Source organism: Engraulis encrasicolus, chromosome 8 (genome assembly GCF_034702125.1).
Source record: "Engraulis encrasicolus isolate BLACKSEA-1 chromosome 8, IST_EnEncr_1.0, whole genome shotgun sequence".
NCBI lineage: Eukaryota > Metazoa > Chordata > Actinopteri > Clupeiformes > Engraulidae > Engraulis > Engraulis encrasicolus.
The window spans coordinates 24,534,121-24,548,792 of NC_085864.1; the positions used below are offsets into that span (position 1 = coordinate 24,534,121).

Below are 14,672 nucleotides of genomic sequence, written 5' to 3' on the forward strand. Positions count from 1 at the left end.
CTAATCATTATTGAGGGACCGTGAACCTAGAGTGTGAACACAGTGTGTCGCTCCTCCCTTCCACTGCTGCTTCCCGCGTGCTTACATTCAAGACACATTTGTAGTAGCCTACGACGCGCGCAGCTGTTCCACCCGCGAACACAAGTCCTCTCGCTGGAACGCTGCTCTACCAAGCACGGACGGAGGTCCCACCTGTGCCCCATACGAGACACGACGAAAGGAAACCCAATGTTACCGTCCAGGGAGGAATGCGGATTAAGCTACAGGCGCGAGTGAATGGTGAGTAGAATATCAAGTGTGTGATATGTTCAATGTTCAGAGTTGGCTGAAGTTATGGTACGCACGAGTGGCTGCATGTTGCTCGCGCCCGTCGTCAAAACATGAAACCATGTCTCTGAAATGGGAACGTTTTGGGGAAGGATGGAATGAGATAGAGATAGGTCTTTATACGTTAGTTTGTCTGTGCAGAAAGGATTCGTTATGAAACCAAAGCTTCACATTTTAACTCATTTATTTTCTGTGTCTGAAACAGTGATTTCCCCTCAACAACATGACATCGGAGATAAACTTTACTACTGCGCTTCCCACCGTGTCTGAAATCAACAACCATTCAAGTGGATGTTCTCTAACGAAGACTGGGTTTCAATTTTATTATTTACCCACTGTTTACATATTGGTTTTCATCGCAGGCTTGATTGGAAATAGCTTGGCGATATGGATGTTTTTGTGCCACATGAGACCATGGAGCAGTATCTCGGTGTACATGTTCAATTTGGCGCTGGCCGATTTCTGTTACGTGCTCTCCCTTCCCTTCCTTATATTCTACTATTTCAATAAGACTAATTGGATTTTTGGCGACGTGATGTGCCGGCTGCAGCGCTATATATTTCACGTCAACCTTTACGGGAGCATTTTGTTTTTAACCTGCATCAGCGTGCACAGGTACACGGGAGTGGTGCACCCCCTGAAATCTTTGGGGAGGCTGAAGAAGAAGAACGCCATACGCACGAGTGCACTCATCTGGTTCATCGTTACCGTGGGGATATCGCCTATCCTGTACTACTCGCGCACCGGTCCGAAGAGGAACTTAACCACATGTTATGACACGACCACCGAGGACGAGCTGCACGGCTACTTCATCTACAGCATGTGCATGACCGTGTTCGGCTTCTGCATCCCTTTCATCATCATATTCGGCTGCTATGGATTAATAGTGAAGGCGCTCATATGCAATGACATGAACAATGCGCCGCTGAGGAGGAAGTCCATCCACCTGGTCATCATCGTCTTGGCGGTGTTCGCCGTCTCCTATATGCCCTTTCATGTCATGAAGAATTTGAACATGAGGGCCAGACTCTACTTTCAGAGCCCGGAGATGTGTGATTTTAACAACAAGGTGTACGCCACTTATCAGGTGACGAGGGGCCTGGCCAGCCTAAACAGCTGCGTGGACCCCATCCTCTACTTCTTGGCCGGGGACACGTTCCGGAGGAAGCTCTCCAGGGCAACCAAGAAGACTTCCCGAAAGGGGGAGACGGTGGTGCAGTCCAAAAGCGAAGAGACTGCACTCAACAGCTTACCAGAGTATACAGAGAATGGAGACCAGCATCTCTGACTGTCTGCTGCATCCTGAACTGCACTGAATATTGTACAGAGTAAATAGTCTGACTAGACTTGTTGTATGTGTGTCAAGTTGTCCATCTACATGCTGATGGGATAGCATGATTTCCTCTCCATGGTCAACATTTACATGTATGTGACTGTGGCCGAGTCATAGTACTGTATTGGATATGTCAGTATTAATGAGATTGTTCTTTTTTTTTAAACGAAATGAAAGGTGAACTTCTTTGTCCATGCTGAAAGTATGTAGGCTAAACAGAAGACCATTCTACTTTATTATTATGCTACTGAAATCATCATGTTATAACTCCAGGACATGTCATGAATATAAAAAAGTAATGTGTCATTTATGATGTTTACCTAAGTACAATGTTTGTGAATGCCATTTTAAGCACTAACTCACAGTTCTGTACCCAAGATGCGTGAGTGTCTCTAGGAACTGCAAAGCACTATTTTAATATCTCTGATTGTCCGCACATAATGTTAAGAGGTCAGTAAAACTTGTATTTAATTCCTGCATTAGATCTTTTAACAAACAACGTGGACTTTTCGTAATCCTATAAACCTTGAAGTGTAACTGTCTTGTCGTACACACATCAGATAGTGTTTTGTGTAGTATGAAAACAAAAAACTGATAAAAGTGTCATCACATGCATTGTAGTTTTGGTCTAAATTTCATGTCTTGGTGAAAAAAAATGCCTCTCATTTCTGGATTGGAACATTGAACTTGAGTAGCAAAAAGAAAAAGATAACGAGCGCTCTAAAGTCTTTTCTCCAGGTAGAAGCGGTCCATCTGGTGATTCCTTTCAACGCTTCATAGAATGACTGTCTTAACACTAGAACTACCAGGATTTTTCTGCCTACCTAGAAGTACCAGAGAGGGGTCATTTGACCCTGCAGCTTTTACCTAATACACTAATCACTCATTTTGTTATGGTAATGAGGCTGTTAGGGGCAATGTGGGGTGAGGGGTGAGGGGGTCACACCTTACAGTGCTAACAGCCAAGACAAACAGGGACAGACAGCTTCTTCCCAAGGGCTGTCAGCCTCCAAAATCACCAGAGGTAAATAGCAACTTGCATGAAGATATCAGCAGCAAAGAGCACAGTTTGGCGGACAGTGTGTTACAGTTTTTCTCCATTGGTTTGGCTCATTTCTTGAAACTGAGATGTCATTCTCAAAACATGGACAGATCCCAAAACTAATTTGCAGTTCCTCACAACAGAATGGCATTTATCATTGTTTTCATCAAATTTCAAATGCTTTTGTACATGTCTCAATTATTTAGTAGGCTACATCCTTGCAAATGGCTATGTACAAGTATCCTACAGTTAACACAATCAGCTTACATTTAGTAGAATTTTCAAATGAATGTACCTTGCTGATCCCAATTGGTTGATTCTCAGTGTAATGGTTGTCCTGAAAACATGTCAGCACATTTTCTTCATACAAGTCATCAATGACAATCAATGTGAATGTCCCATGTGATCATGACGAATCATATGACTGCAACCAGATAATGGTTGAATTACAGTTTTTCTCCATTGGTTTGGCTCATTTCTTGAAACTGATATGACATTCCTATAACCATTGGGTCATTTGGCCAAACATTCTTACACTTCTGCACAACAGTTCAGATAACTAGCAAAATGTCATATACCTCCCAAAACACCTCATTCTTGCATCAGCACTAAACCGTCTCACATATAAATAGTCAGTAGCATCAAAATGGCATAGATCCTTCTCAATTGCTTTGGCTCATTTGCATTCATTTAGTCCTTCTGTCAAAATAAACTGGGTGGTTCAGCATAACTACATGGATCCTCATCACTCGCTCATATCACCCCAAAAACAGTTTACCCATGTGTCAAAACTAAATTTCTTCCCCACATATATCATCAGTACACCCAAAATACATTGTCCCTTTGCCATTGTGTAAGCACTGCCAGTCAAAATGGTTAGGTGTTTTATCTACGTTCAGCTAACAGATTTCGACTATGTATAAAAATGAAAAAGTGAGTGAAACCATTGAAGTTTGACAACACAGATAATTTACCAAGGACATTTATCAGTAACTTAATTTGCTTTAAATTCATATACAGAAAGTAATGCCCATATATCACAGGTTTCTCATGGGTTTGGCTCATTTCTCAAAACAGAGATAATATTCTCAAAATAACATGGACAAATGCCAAAGCAACTAGCAATTGTTCAAAACAGAATGTCGTTTGAAAAAATGTCATGAAATTAGCCAAATAACAGAGGACAATGTAGTATACACTGTTGTAAAATTATTTTACTAACTAGTAAAGTTACAATACCATCTGACCTGTTGAACACTGTCATGAATTTACTATGTAGGCCTAATGAAATTCTTAAAATATGATGCCCTTGACTGTTTTGGGAATTGCGTAGACCACTTTGCATATGATGACTTACACAATGAAATAATGCTGACGTGTTTTGGAGAGGGCAACCATTAGACTGAGAATTGTCTAATTAGTTTAGATTAGCCAGGTCAATTTATTTGGAAATAAATGTGTGCTAAATGTATGCTGAATGTGTCAACTGAAGGATATTTGTACATATGATATCTGATGAAAGCAATGAAAAATGCCATTCTGTTTTGGGAAATTGCAAGTTGGTTTGGGGATTTGTCCGTGTTGTTTTGAGAATGTCATCTCAGTTTTGAGAAATTAGCCAAACCAATCGAGAAAAAATGTAACGTGTGAATCTCCCCATGTGACCATAACGACTCATGTGAATGCAACCTGGCAATTGTTAGATGCATAAATACCAGTGCATGTGGACTACTGCTTCATTTCCCTCAAGAATTTTGTGGTGAAAGAAGCTCCTCTCCAAGGAACGAAGATGCAGAGATACAGCACTCAACAGGCATTGGAAATGATCCACACACGCACACACACACACACACACACACACACACACACACACACACACACACACACACACACACACACACACACACACACACACACACACACACACACACACACACACTCTGTGTCTCAAGTGACAGCTGTGAGCTGCTAACAGCCACATTTCCACAACAAAAGGAGTGTCCACAGGGGGTCCAAAGGGTCAAATGACCCTCTTGTGGGGCTTTTAGGTAAAAAGGTCAATTGACCCCTCCGTGGTAGTTCTAGTGTTAATCCAAAGCACTGTCCGCCGAACCAAGTTTAGAACCCCTTTATTTCACATTGGGATATACAAACCTAAAAAGGCCGACCGGTTTCAGCCCTCTGGCCTTCGTCAGGGCGTAGGGCAGACAACTGAAACCAGTCGGCGTTTTTATGTCTATATACCCCAATGTGAAATAAAAGGTTTTTAATATAACTACAACCTTGACTTGGAGGAGAGTGCTTTGGATTAAGACATTGACCTTGAGTACTTGATAGCCTGTAGTATACCGGTATTATTGTGTGTGTGTGTGTGTGTGTATGTGTGTGTGTGAGAGGGAGAGAGCCAGAGAGAGATTTGTAATCTTCAGCATGCACTGTATGTATAAGGTCTAGTGCAGCGTTTCTCAACAGGGGCGCCGTGGGCCCCCCTCAGGGCTGATAAATAAATAATGTAATATAATACATATCCGTCTAAATTGATAAGTTAATGCTAGTCCGTGGAATCTTTCATCTGCCATTTATGCACAATAAAGTAAATATAGGTCACCCCAGTCAGCTGCAACTTTGAACGTAGGTCGTGTGATGTCTCCAAATGTGTTACTTTTCTAATCTTTTGTGGTATCAGATGCAATGTCATGTTACGGCTTGTTGGTTTGGGCTTCCTTGAAAAATTTCATGAACTGAAAGGGTACCTCGCCTAAAAAAAGGTTGAGAAACATTGGTCTAGTGAATTAAAGCAGGCTACCTGAATAAGGAATAGCAGTGCAGCTGGGAATGCAGAAAATGTGTAATGTAACATGGGCAGCCGTGGCCTTGTGGTTCGAGAGTTGGTCTTTCAATCCAGGGGGTTCAGGTTCGAATCCCCCCTGACCTCTCCTTACATCTCCATCCATGGCTGAAGTGCCCTTGAGCAAGGCACCTAACCCCACATTGCTCCAGGGACTGTAACCAATACCCTGACAAATAATAACTGTAAGTCGCTTTGAATAAATGAAAGCGTCAGCTAAGTGTAATGTAATGTAACATCGAGTATGTAACATCAGGAGCATCCCATTAGTCTATAACATCACCTGCTATCCTCAGTCATTTATTCATTCATCCTTTATTTAAGGCAATGCATCAATATTGTGCATTAACTGTAGGCCATAGGCTAAAGAAATATGATACCTGTACATTTGCAATGGTCTTCATGCACCTGTCTCCATGCTAGCGACCTGTCACTTAACAACTTGCTCCCAAGTCTAAAAAAATCAGATAGCAAAATAGCGATGCACTGTCTAGTGAGCTATGGTGCAATAGCTAAATTGAAATTTGTGTTAAGGCTTATAAAGACCTGTTATACAGTAGACTTCCACATAGGCCAACTGTACATGTCATATGTTGAGATACCATAGCCATACAAAGGCACAGTGCAGTAACTACCTATTTTATCAAAATTGAATTTAGATTGAAAATGGTCTCCATAACACCTCCTTTATCCTGAGGCGACGACTTATTGTCCAAATGTGTCCTGTTTTTATAGATATTGCTATGTCGAATTTGCAGTAACAACCTAACCCAACCTAATACCAATACTTTGAAAGCATTTTTCTCCGTTTCAATGTTGTCATAGTTACTGCATTTTGCATTTGTAGGGCAGAGTAGACAGCATGATGACCACGGTCCGCCCTATGAAGATTATATGAGGTTTCTTTCATAACACAGATATCCATATGTGCATATGCAAAAAAATACAACAATCAACAGAGTGGGCTTTTGTTACAGCTTGGTTTTTAACATGCGCAACCGCAGTGCTTTGTGTGTCAACAGTGTGTGAATGCATTGTGTAATTGCACCAGTTAGTTTCCCTCCATTGAAAAACCTGCTGGAGTTTTTTTTTTCTTTTTCTTTTTCTTTTTCGTCTTCTCTCCCCAGAGTGGGCAGATTTTCTTTTCATTTACAGAAAAGGGAAGAGGGGAACGAGAGAAGCATGAAGAGTGGCGACTTTTTCTCCCCCTTTTCTTTTCTCTCTCTCTCTCTCTCTCTCTCTCTCTCTCTCTCTCTCTCTCTCTCTCTCTCTCCATTCCAGCCTTTCCCAAGGCACCCTTTGTCTGCCTGAACAAAAGCTGTGGACTTATTACTGTTGGGTAAGGAGCAGCGAGGAGACGAGGAGAGCTGTGTGGATCAGAGACTAGTGTTCCCTCAGTTAGAGACTGTTGCTGCCTCAACACCACCAGCCAGGGCTGTACTGGGGAGAAATAGGGCCCGGGCACCTCATAATTAACGGCGCAGAACTGACTCACCAGTAGCCTCAGCACCCTCATGGGCCCCTATTTTCAGAAATGAATGTATATTTTTTACATGTCTGAAAATAGGTGCCCATGAGAGTGCCGGGCCCACCAGGAAAGGCCAGTCCAGATGCCAGATGGCCAGTCAAGCCCAGCCACCAGCCCCAGAAGTGTCTTGGCAGTCAGCAAAGATTACTGTGGATCAGAGTGTGGCCTCCCTCAGTTAAAGGCTGTTGCTGCTTCATCGCCACCAGCCCAGTGGGCAGAGCTGTCTTGGCAGTCAGCAGCGCAGATTGCCCTGTAGCTGTGGATCAGAGGCTGGCCCAGGGCTGGAATGGGGGAGCAATAGGGCCCGGGTACTTTTTGGCTTAAAAAAATTTATATAGGGGCCCACGCGGCTGCAGGGCCCAGCGGGAAATGCCGGGTATTCCAGATGGCCAGTCCAGTCCTGCCACCAGCCACCAGCCCCAGAACTGTCTTGGCAGCCAGCACAGATAAGGCTACTGTGGATCAGAGCCTCCCTCAGTTTAGGGACTGTTGCTGCTTCACGGCCACCAGCCCAGTGGGCAGAGCTGTCTTGGCAGTCAGCAGCGCAGATCTGCCCTGTAGCTGTGGAAGATCAGAGGCTGGCCCAGGACTGGACTGGGGGAGAAATAGGGCCTGGGCACTTTTGCCCTTTTTAAAAATGTATTTTTAATTATAAAAAAACATTTCTGAAAATAGGGGCCCACGAGGGTGCAGGGCCCACCGGGAAATACCTGCTATGCCAGATGACCAGTCCAGAGCCAGCCCTGGGCCATCCGGCCTCCCTCAAGAGGTTGCTAGTGCTTCCACAACACCACCACGGCCACCACCACCATCCCTAGCTAGTGCTGTGCTGTCTGGCAGTCGGCACAGATTGCCCTGTCTAAACACGCTGTATAAATAGAATGACTTATTTCCTGGCTTCCTGATGCCTGCTGTAGTAGTGCTGTAGTGTGTAGTAGTGGTGTGTAGACTGTGGACGTCTATAGTCAGAATGAAAAGGGTGCATTTTCAATTCCTGTTCCTCTCCCTCAGATCTGTCGGTTCCTGTTGTGTGTTGTGTCTGTCTGTGTGTTGTTGTCTCAGCTGCAGAGGGAAGGAAGAAATCAAAATCACAGCTGTGAGACGGTGATATCTGGAATTGAGTTGTAATAAATTCACTTGGCTGGTACTGTACACTTGCAGTCATGTTCAGACAGTGTGTGTGTGTGTGTGTGCGAGTGCGAGTGTGTGTGTGTGCGCGCGCGCGTGTGCGTGTGTGTGTGTGTGTGTGTGTGTGTGTGTGTGTGCGTGCCTTTGTGTGTGTGTCTGTGTGTCAATGCGGTGCTGTTCAATGCTTGATAAGCTTTACTCAGTTTGAATAAGACAATGTCAACTCTGCTGGGAGACTTGCTGAGGCATGCAACCTTACAAGACTTACCGGTCTGTCCTCTTTTCTCTTCTCTCTCCTCACCCGCGTGTTGTGTGTTTGTAGTGAAACCTGGCATGGTAGACAAGGAGGGGTTTGGCCAGGGTTAGAGATGAGAGAGGCAAAGTGGACAGCAGCCATGGTCACGCATAGCCTGATTATCATCGACTTTCACATCTCTTAGAGACTTGGTCTGACCAAGAGCATAACAATTAACATTTTCCCAAACGTCATGGTTGACCCTCCTCCCTTGGTTTGCTACTGTTTTTTTGCTTCCACACAACGGGGGGAGGGGTTTCTGATTTTTCAGGAGCTCAGAAACAGTATTTATATTGCTCCTAGCCTGACTAGAAGCAACACTGAAGGTGTTGCGTTACTAGGAGGGTGCGGCCTGGCTAGGATACTCACTCGTTGCACCTTAAAGTGGTAGGTGCCAAAAAAGCAATGCCCAAACAGGCATAGGCTATCTTTATCATTTGATTGCTTTCTCCTGAGTGCTGACAATACTGTAGTTTGAATGGACACAGAACAGTGGTGAAGGTTTTCTTAGAACTAAGTTAAGAAGGAAGACAGGAAATAAATGGGGAGATAGAGATGGGGAAGAATTGGCACATGACCCGGACCGGAATCAAAACCAGGTCGCCGATGCAGTAACCCAGTGCCCTACGGTTAATGTCAAAAATCAAAATGCAGTTATGTTATGTGATTTGCTAGTAGAACTTTGATTTGAGTTATAGTTTTGTCAGAATTCATCAGTTTGAAACAGAGCCACACCCGTTACACTTCAAAGTGAACCACCACATTAGGCAGTGTCCCACACAGGCCATTCTACCCTAATTCCTCCTCCCACCAGTTAGTTTGCTAACAAATACATTATTTGAATACCTTTGCTCTCCAAGTGCTCTGACATTCTTGTGGGTTTTTTAGACCTTGGTCACAAATCATTTCATAGGAACAAGAGGTGCACTTATCTAAACTGAATGTGACATTTCACTTTTCACTGTGTGATACTTCTTGTAAGGATGAAAACCACTTACCCATACAGTATACGGCACACATAACCTGAATAATGTTCCCATCAACACTGTGTAGTGTGTATTTTTAGAATCCATATTGGCACACAGACATTTCCTTTAAAAAATAAAATAAAATAAATGTATATATATATTTTTTTTTAAACTTTATTTGATGGGGCATGTGGAGATGGTGACAGGAAGCGAGTGGGAGAGAGAGATGGGGTAGAATCAGCAAATGACCTGGGCCTAAATTGAACCTGGGTTGGCTGCGTAGTAACCCAGTGCCTTACCGTTAGGACACGACAGGGCCACAGGCAATTCCTTTTGACGGGAAATGAGGGAACACAGAAGTGTGTTTGCTGTATTGCTGGTACATCCAAACTGATAGCAGAGAATGTGCACTCTGTATGACTTGGGAGCAAATGGACCCTACTTTCTTCCCCTAAAATGGGCCTGCATTACTGTGCGGTACTTAATGATAGTGACACACACACACACATATATATACACACAAGCACGCACGCACGCACATACACACACACATATATATACGCACACGCACGCACGTGCACACACGCACGTGCACACACACACACACACACACACACACACACACACACACACACACACACACATATACACACGCACGCACACACACACACACACATATACACACACGCACGCACACACATACACACAAACACATATATATACACACACGCACGCACGTGCACACACACACACACACACACTGTTTGATGCATACCGTAAGCCTTGTGGTGAGATCAGAATGTTTGTGTATTTGCAGTTGAAAGCCTGAAATGGAGATCTCATTTTCCTCAGATCAGAATCTGCTGATCCATGTACAGGGCACGTTGGATCCTTTTAGAACACACCTACCAGGGCCGGATTCATGCATAGGCTAGATGTGGCTGCAGCTAGGGCCTCCCACCTGCCAAGGGGCCCCTGATTGGCCAAAAGTTTAAAAAAAATGCAAGACAGTGACAAGATGCAATATTGAAAAATTCATCTGTGATTTTGAGTAGAGTTGGTAGACCCATTATCCTTCATTCTTAGCTAGCAATTATGACACTGTCCATGTACATTTATAAGGAAATTTGCCCTCTGGGGGCCCCACAGCAACCTTGTAGCCTAGGGGCCCCAGGCCACCTTAATCCGGCCCTACCCACCAGTGTCTCTGCCCCGGCCCAGACAGCCAGGTTAATGACTGTCATTACTGGCATAGATGCAAATCTTAACAGCTCGTGAGCAATCTAGGAAAAAAAAAGATGACATGGAAAAATGCCACATTAGCGATGCATTGAAAGGCAATCGCAGCAGATTGTCTATTGATTTTTTTTTTAATAATCAAGGAAAAGCTTTCTCCGTCTACTGCAGAGAGATACTGTACTGCCCGTGGAATATTACAGCTGTGCAGAGCTCTGTTTGAAATGTATGCATCAATATGAACCTCTTCAGTGAGTGGGCAGCTACAATAAGTCATTGTTGCGCTGGAATGTACAGTGTAGCACATTGCATACTAGGGGTGTAAATCACAGCCTCAATGATGAAACGATTCAATATCGGTATCTTATCATTCGATGCGATACGATTCGATTATCTTCGATACTTAAGAATGCCATACGATACGATTAGATTCTATTTGATTTTTTCTCCCAATTACTTTTCCACTTCTACTCAGTTACTGGGCAGGGGCCAGCGATTTGATTATTTTCGATACTTAAGAATGCCCCACGACACGATGCGATTCGATTCAATCATCAGAATATATCGCGGTATATTGATACATTTCGATATTATTTACACCCCTATTGCATACAGGGCAAAAGTAGTGGATGAACCAGTGTGTCCCAGGGCCAAGCAAAGGGAGTCCAAGAAGTGAAATGCTGGACAATCTCGTTCTCATGTAGTGTTTGTTTGTATCTATCCAGCCTTATTTGCTATACTGTTTGCAGCTTATGTGACTGTTTCCATCGTGTGACAAAAAGCGACACATTGCTGTTGTACAAGCTGATACACAGTACATGCAGTTTACAGTTGTAAAAGTTCAACTTTGTTCTATCCGTCGTTACTTAGCGAACAGACATCAACATAGCCAAACCCTGTCCCTGGCCTGGACTTACAGTATATATGAACTTTATTCACAGACGTAGCCTCTTACTGCAGCAGGGGTCGCCGGCAACCCTATTCACTTGCTGAAAATGCTTAACTACATCATAACAACATTGCCATGACATTACAGAGAGCCATAGTGCTGTGCTAAGGGGTTAAATAACGTATGTAAATGTAATTAATTATACATTAGTCATCAGAGTGTCAATAGACCTCGTGTTTATAATGTGAACATTATCTTGTTGTCTATCAGAATAAAATGTTCATACTATGAAACAAAATGCTTTTAAGGTGTTTGGGTGGCTAGCTGATATGTTGACCAGTTGACCTGGAACTCGTTTTAGGGGTGTGGGGCTGTTTAAGGGATTTGTGTAGCATTGGAAGGTCACTGCTGTCAGAGACATTGGACTGGAAAACACAAAAACCCCATGAGAGATGTGGGCGAACAGAAGCGTTGCGGTTTAGTGTCGGACTGAGAGGCAATACATCAAGATGATGGAGCGCCTGGTGGATATGTAATTGATTTAATTCAAATGTGAACTTTATTGGAGGAAAATTGCTGCCTCACCCTTTACTGAAGGAAGCTCCCTTGGGTGGAATATCTGGCTAATTTCACAGGGTATGGTACGTTTTTTGCCAACAGACATCAGTACCCAAATAGACGGTTTGCATAGGCACTTAAGATATGTAGGCATATAGTAAAACTATCATACATCATCATACATAGGCATACATCTAGTAGCTTATGTGCATACATGGCACAGCAGTATTGCATTTAAGTGGGTGGAATGTCCTCCTTAACCTTAAACCACAAGAGATGGTGGGGTTAGAGACAGGGTTGCCAGATGAGGCTGAAGATTTCAAGCCCAAAAAATGCTCAAACCCCGCCTGGAAGCACTAAATCCTGCCCAATTCTATTGATTTCTATGGCCATAAATGTGGGTGTTTTTTCTGCTCAGTGCCATTTTTACCTGCAGACGGCCATCCTAGGCAGCCCAATTGGGCGGGAAACCACCCAATCTGGCAACACTGGTTAAAGATAATGGATTGCTTGTGTCTGTTTATAGTGTAAAGTTCACTGATTCCGCTGCATCCTCTGTAAATACTTTGCCTCCTCTTTGACATTAAGGATGTAGCTCTTAATGTTAGCCCACTTGGTTTAAGTCGAAGTTTCTTAGCACCGCCAAGTCCTTCTCACATTCTCAATTGCACTATTTAAATCTTTTGGTCAGCATCCTGTTTCCTCACACACAAACAAGCAAGCAAGCGACATGGTTATGTTTAGACTCTAACTCCTTTGAATTGCCTCCAGGGACTTGTTTAACTATGCCATTAAATGCAGTTGAATACTTGCCCTTATTTGTACAAAGGAATTATTACAAGGATTAAAGGGATAGTGTTTTGTGGTTTGGCTCAATTCCTTCCCTTCACATGGTTGGCCCTGCTATGATATTGGGCTAAATTATCTGCTTTTAAAAAAAATAAAATAACAAAATCACATATTATGTTGCACATTGTGTAAACAAAAAAAGCCAGACCTCAACTTCAGTTCAGAAAAAGTGTAGGCCTCCTTGTCCAGTCAACTAAAGTGGAAATGACCAACTTATCAACAATGTTTTCTTTTTCAGTTTTACGCCCTTTAGGGAAAGGAAACCAAGAGAGAGGAAGCAGGACACGAGCCTTATGAGTCTGGTTGAGTAATGTGTGTACTGAAACACGCCTCCAAATTAAATACTCAGTACAGTACAGGTCTAAGTTAGCTAGCAGAGGTAGACAGGGAGGGGCAACACAATTGGGAGTGCCAAACCACTGAAACTCAAAAGCTGTAGTACGTAGTGCATATGCTATTATTTGCTTCTGTGACAACTCATGACCACTGTACAAGCATGCGTGCATGGTGGAGACAGAGATTACTGCGCTGCTTCAGTAGGAAAGACAAATACTAGGCAGGGGCGTAGCAGCTAGCAGCAAATTGTGGGCTATATGTACAATCATCTCCAATGGACACCCCCCCCCAAAAATAAATAAATAAAATAATATATATATATATATCCATGGTCCATCCTGACCGTGCAGGGCCAGGGCAGAGTTCCATTGATGATGCTGGAGGATAGTGAACACCTTGCTCCATCCCTCACTAGGCTTACAGATGAGGAGGGCCAGAAATAAATTGTATAATTATATGAGGCATTTGTCTTTATTAAAAATATTAAAATGAACCAAAGTTAGATTCATGCAACATATTCACTTGTTAATGTGGCCTCTATCATTCCCTTTTATAGTGTTCTTTTCTATCTTAATTTTATTATATTTAGTCACCATCTATTCCGTAATAAAATTTTGTCACGAATATGAAGTTGTCTACACGAAGACTCCACATGGCTTTGCTAAACTGTCAATCTGCGTGACTGACAGAACAGTCAGTGTGTCTCTGCATGTGCTGCGTCGGTGTGTTTTATTGTGGGAACGACAGTGCTGACGTAACGGAAAGGAATAATTGTAAGTCATCATAAGATGAGATGAGGCGGCCGCCTGGCTGGCTGGTGGCAAGGGCGGATAGCCATTTTGGGGCCCTAAGCGAAATATAAACATGGGGCCCTCAGAAGACATTATATAGACATAAAATTCTGTGTTTTGGTGCTATTTTAGTGTGTGTTCTCATTTATATCTTTGATTACATTACACAAGTGACAAATGAAGATTAAGCCTACTTTTTTGCGTTGTTTACCGCGACTGGTGTAACACTAGGGGCTCCTATCGAGTCCAGATAAGATCGGGGCCCTAGGCAATTGCCTTGGTTTGCCTAATGGAAAGTCCGCCTCTGGCTGGTGGACAGGCTCATCCCCGCTGGCCGCCCTCCTGAGATCCAGACCCGTCTCATTTCCTAGTCCTGACCGTGTTACATCCCTGTCAGGGGGCTCATTAACGTTTGCTCTGTTGGCAAACATCTCCATTGTAGCAACAGGGCTGGGATTAGATTAGATCCCAGCTCCTGCACCAATTGCTTATAAATTGGACTTCATGCCGGTCCCAATAGCTCTGTGTTATCCTGACAGGAAGG

The 14,672-nt window shown here is 43.3% G+C and overlaps 1 protein-coding gene across 1 annotated transcript; it reads left to right on the forward strand.

The window, feature by feature from the left end:
* The first annotated feature begins 27 nt into the window (after positions 1-27).
* Positions 28-2,280, forward strand: p2ry1 (purinergic receptor P2Y1). Its single transcript, XM_063204369.1, has 2 exons — positions 28-279; positions 533-2,280. The coding sequence occupies exon 2, from the start codon at positions 551-553 to the stop codon at positions 1,613-1,615; it is 1,065 nt and encodes a 354-aa protein (XP_063060439.1). The 5' UTR covers positions 28-279; positions 533-550; the 3' UTR covers positions 1,616-2,280.
* Positions 2,281-14,672: the final 12,392 nt, after the last annotated feature.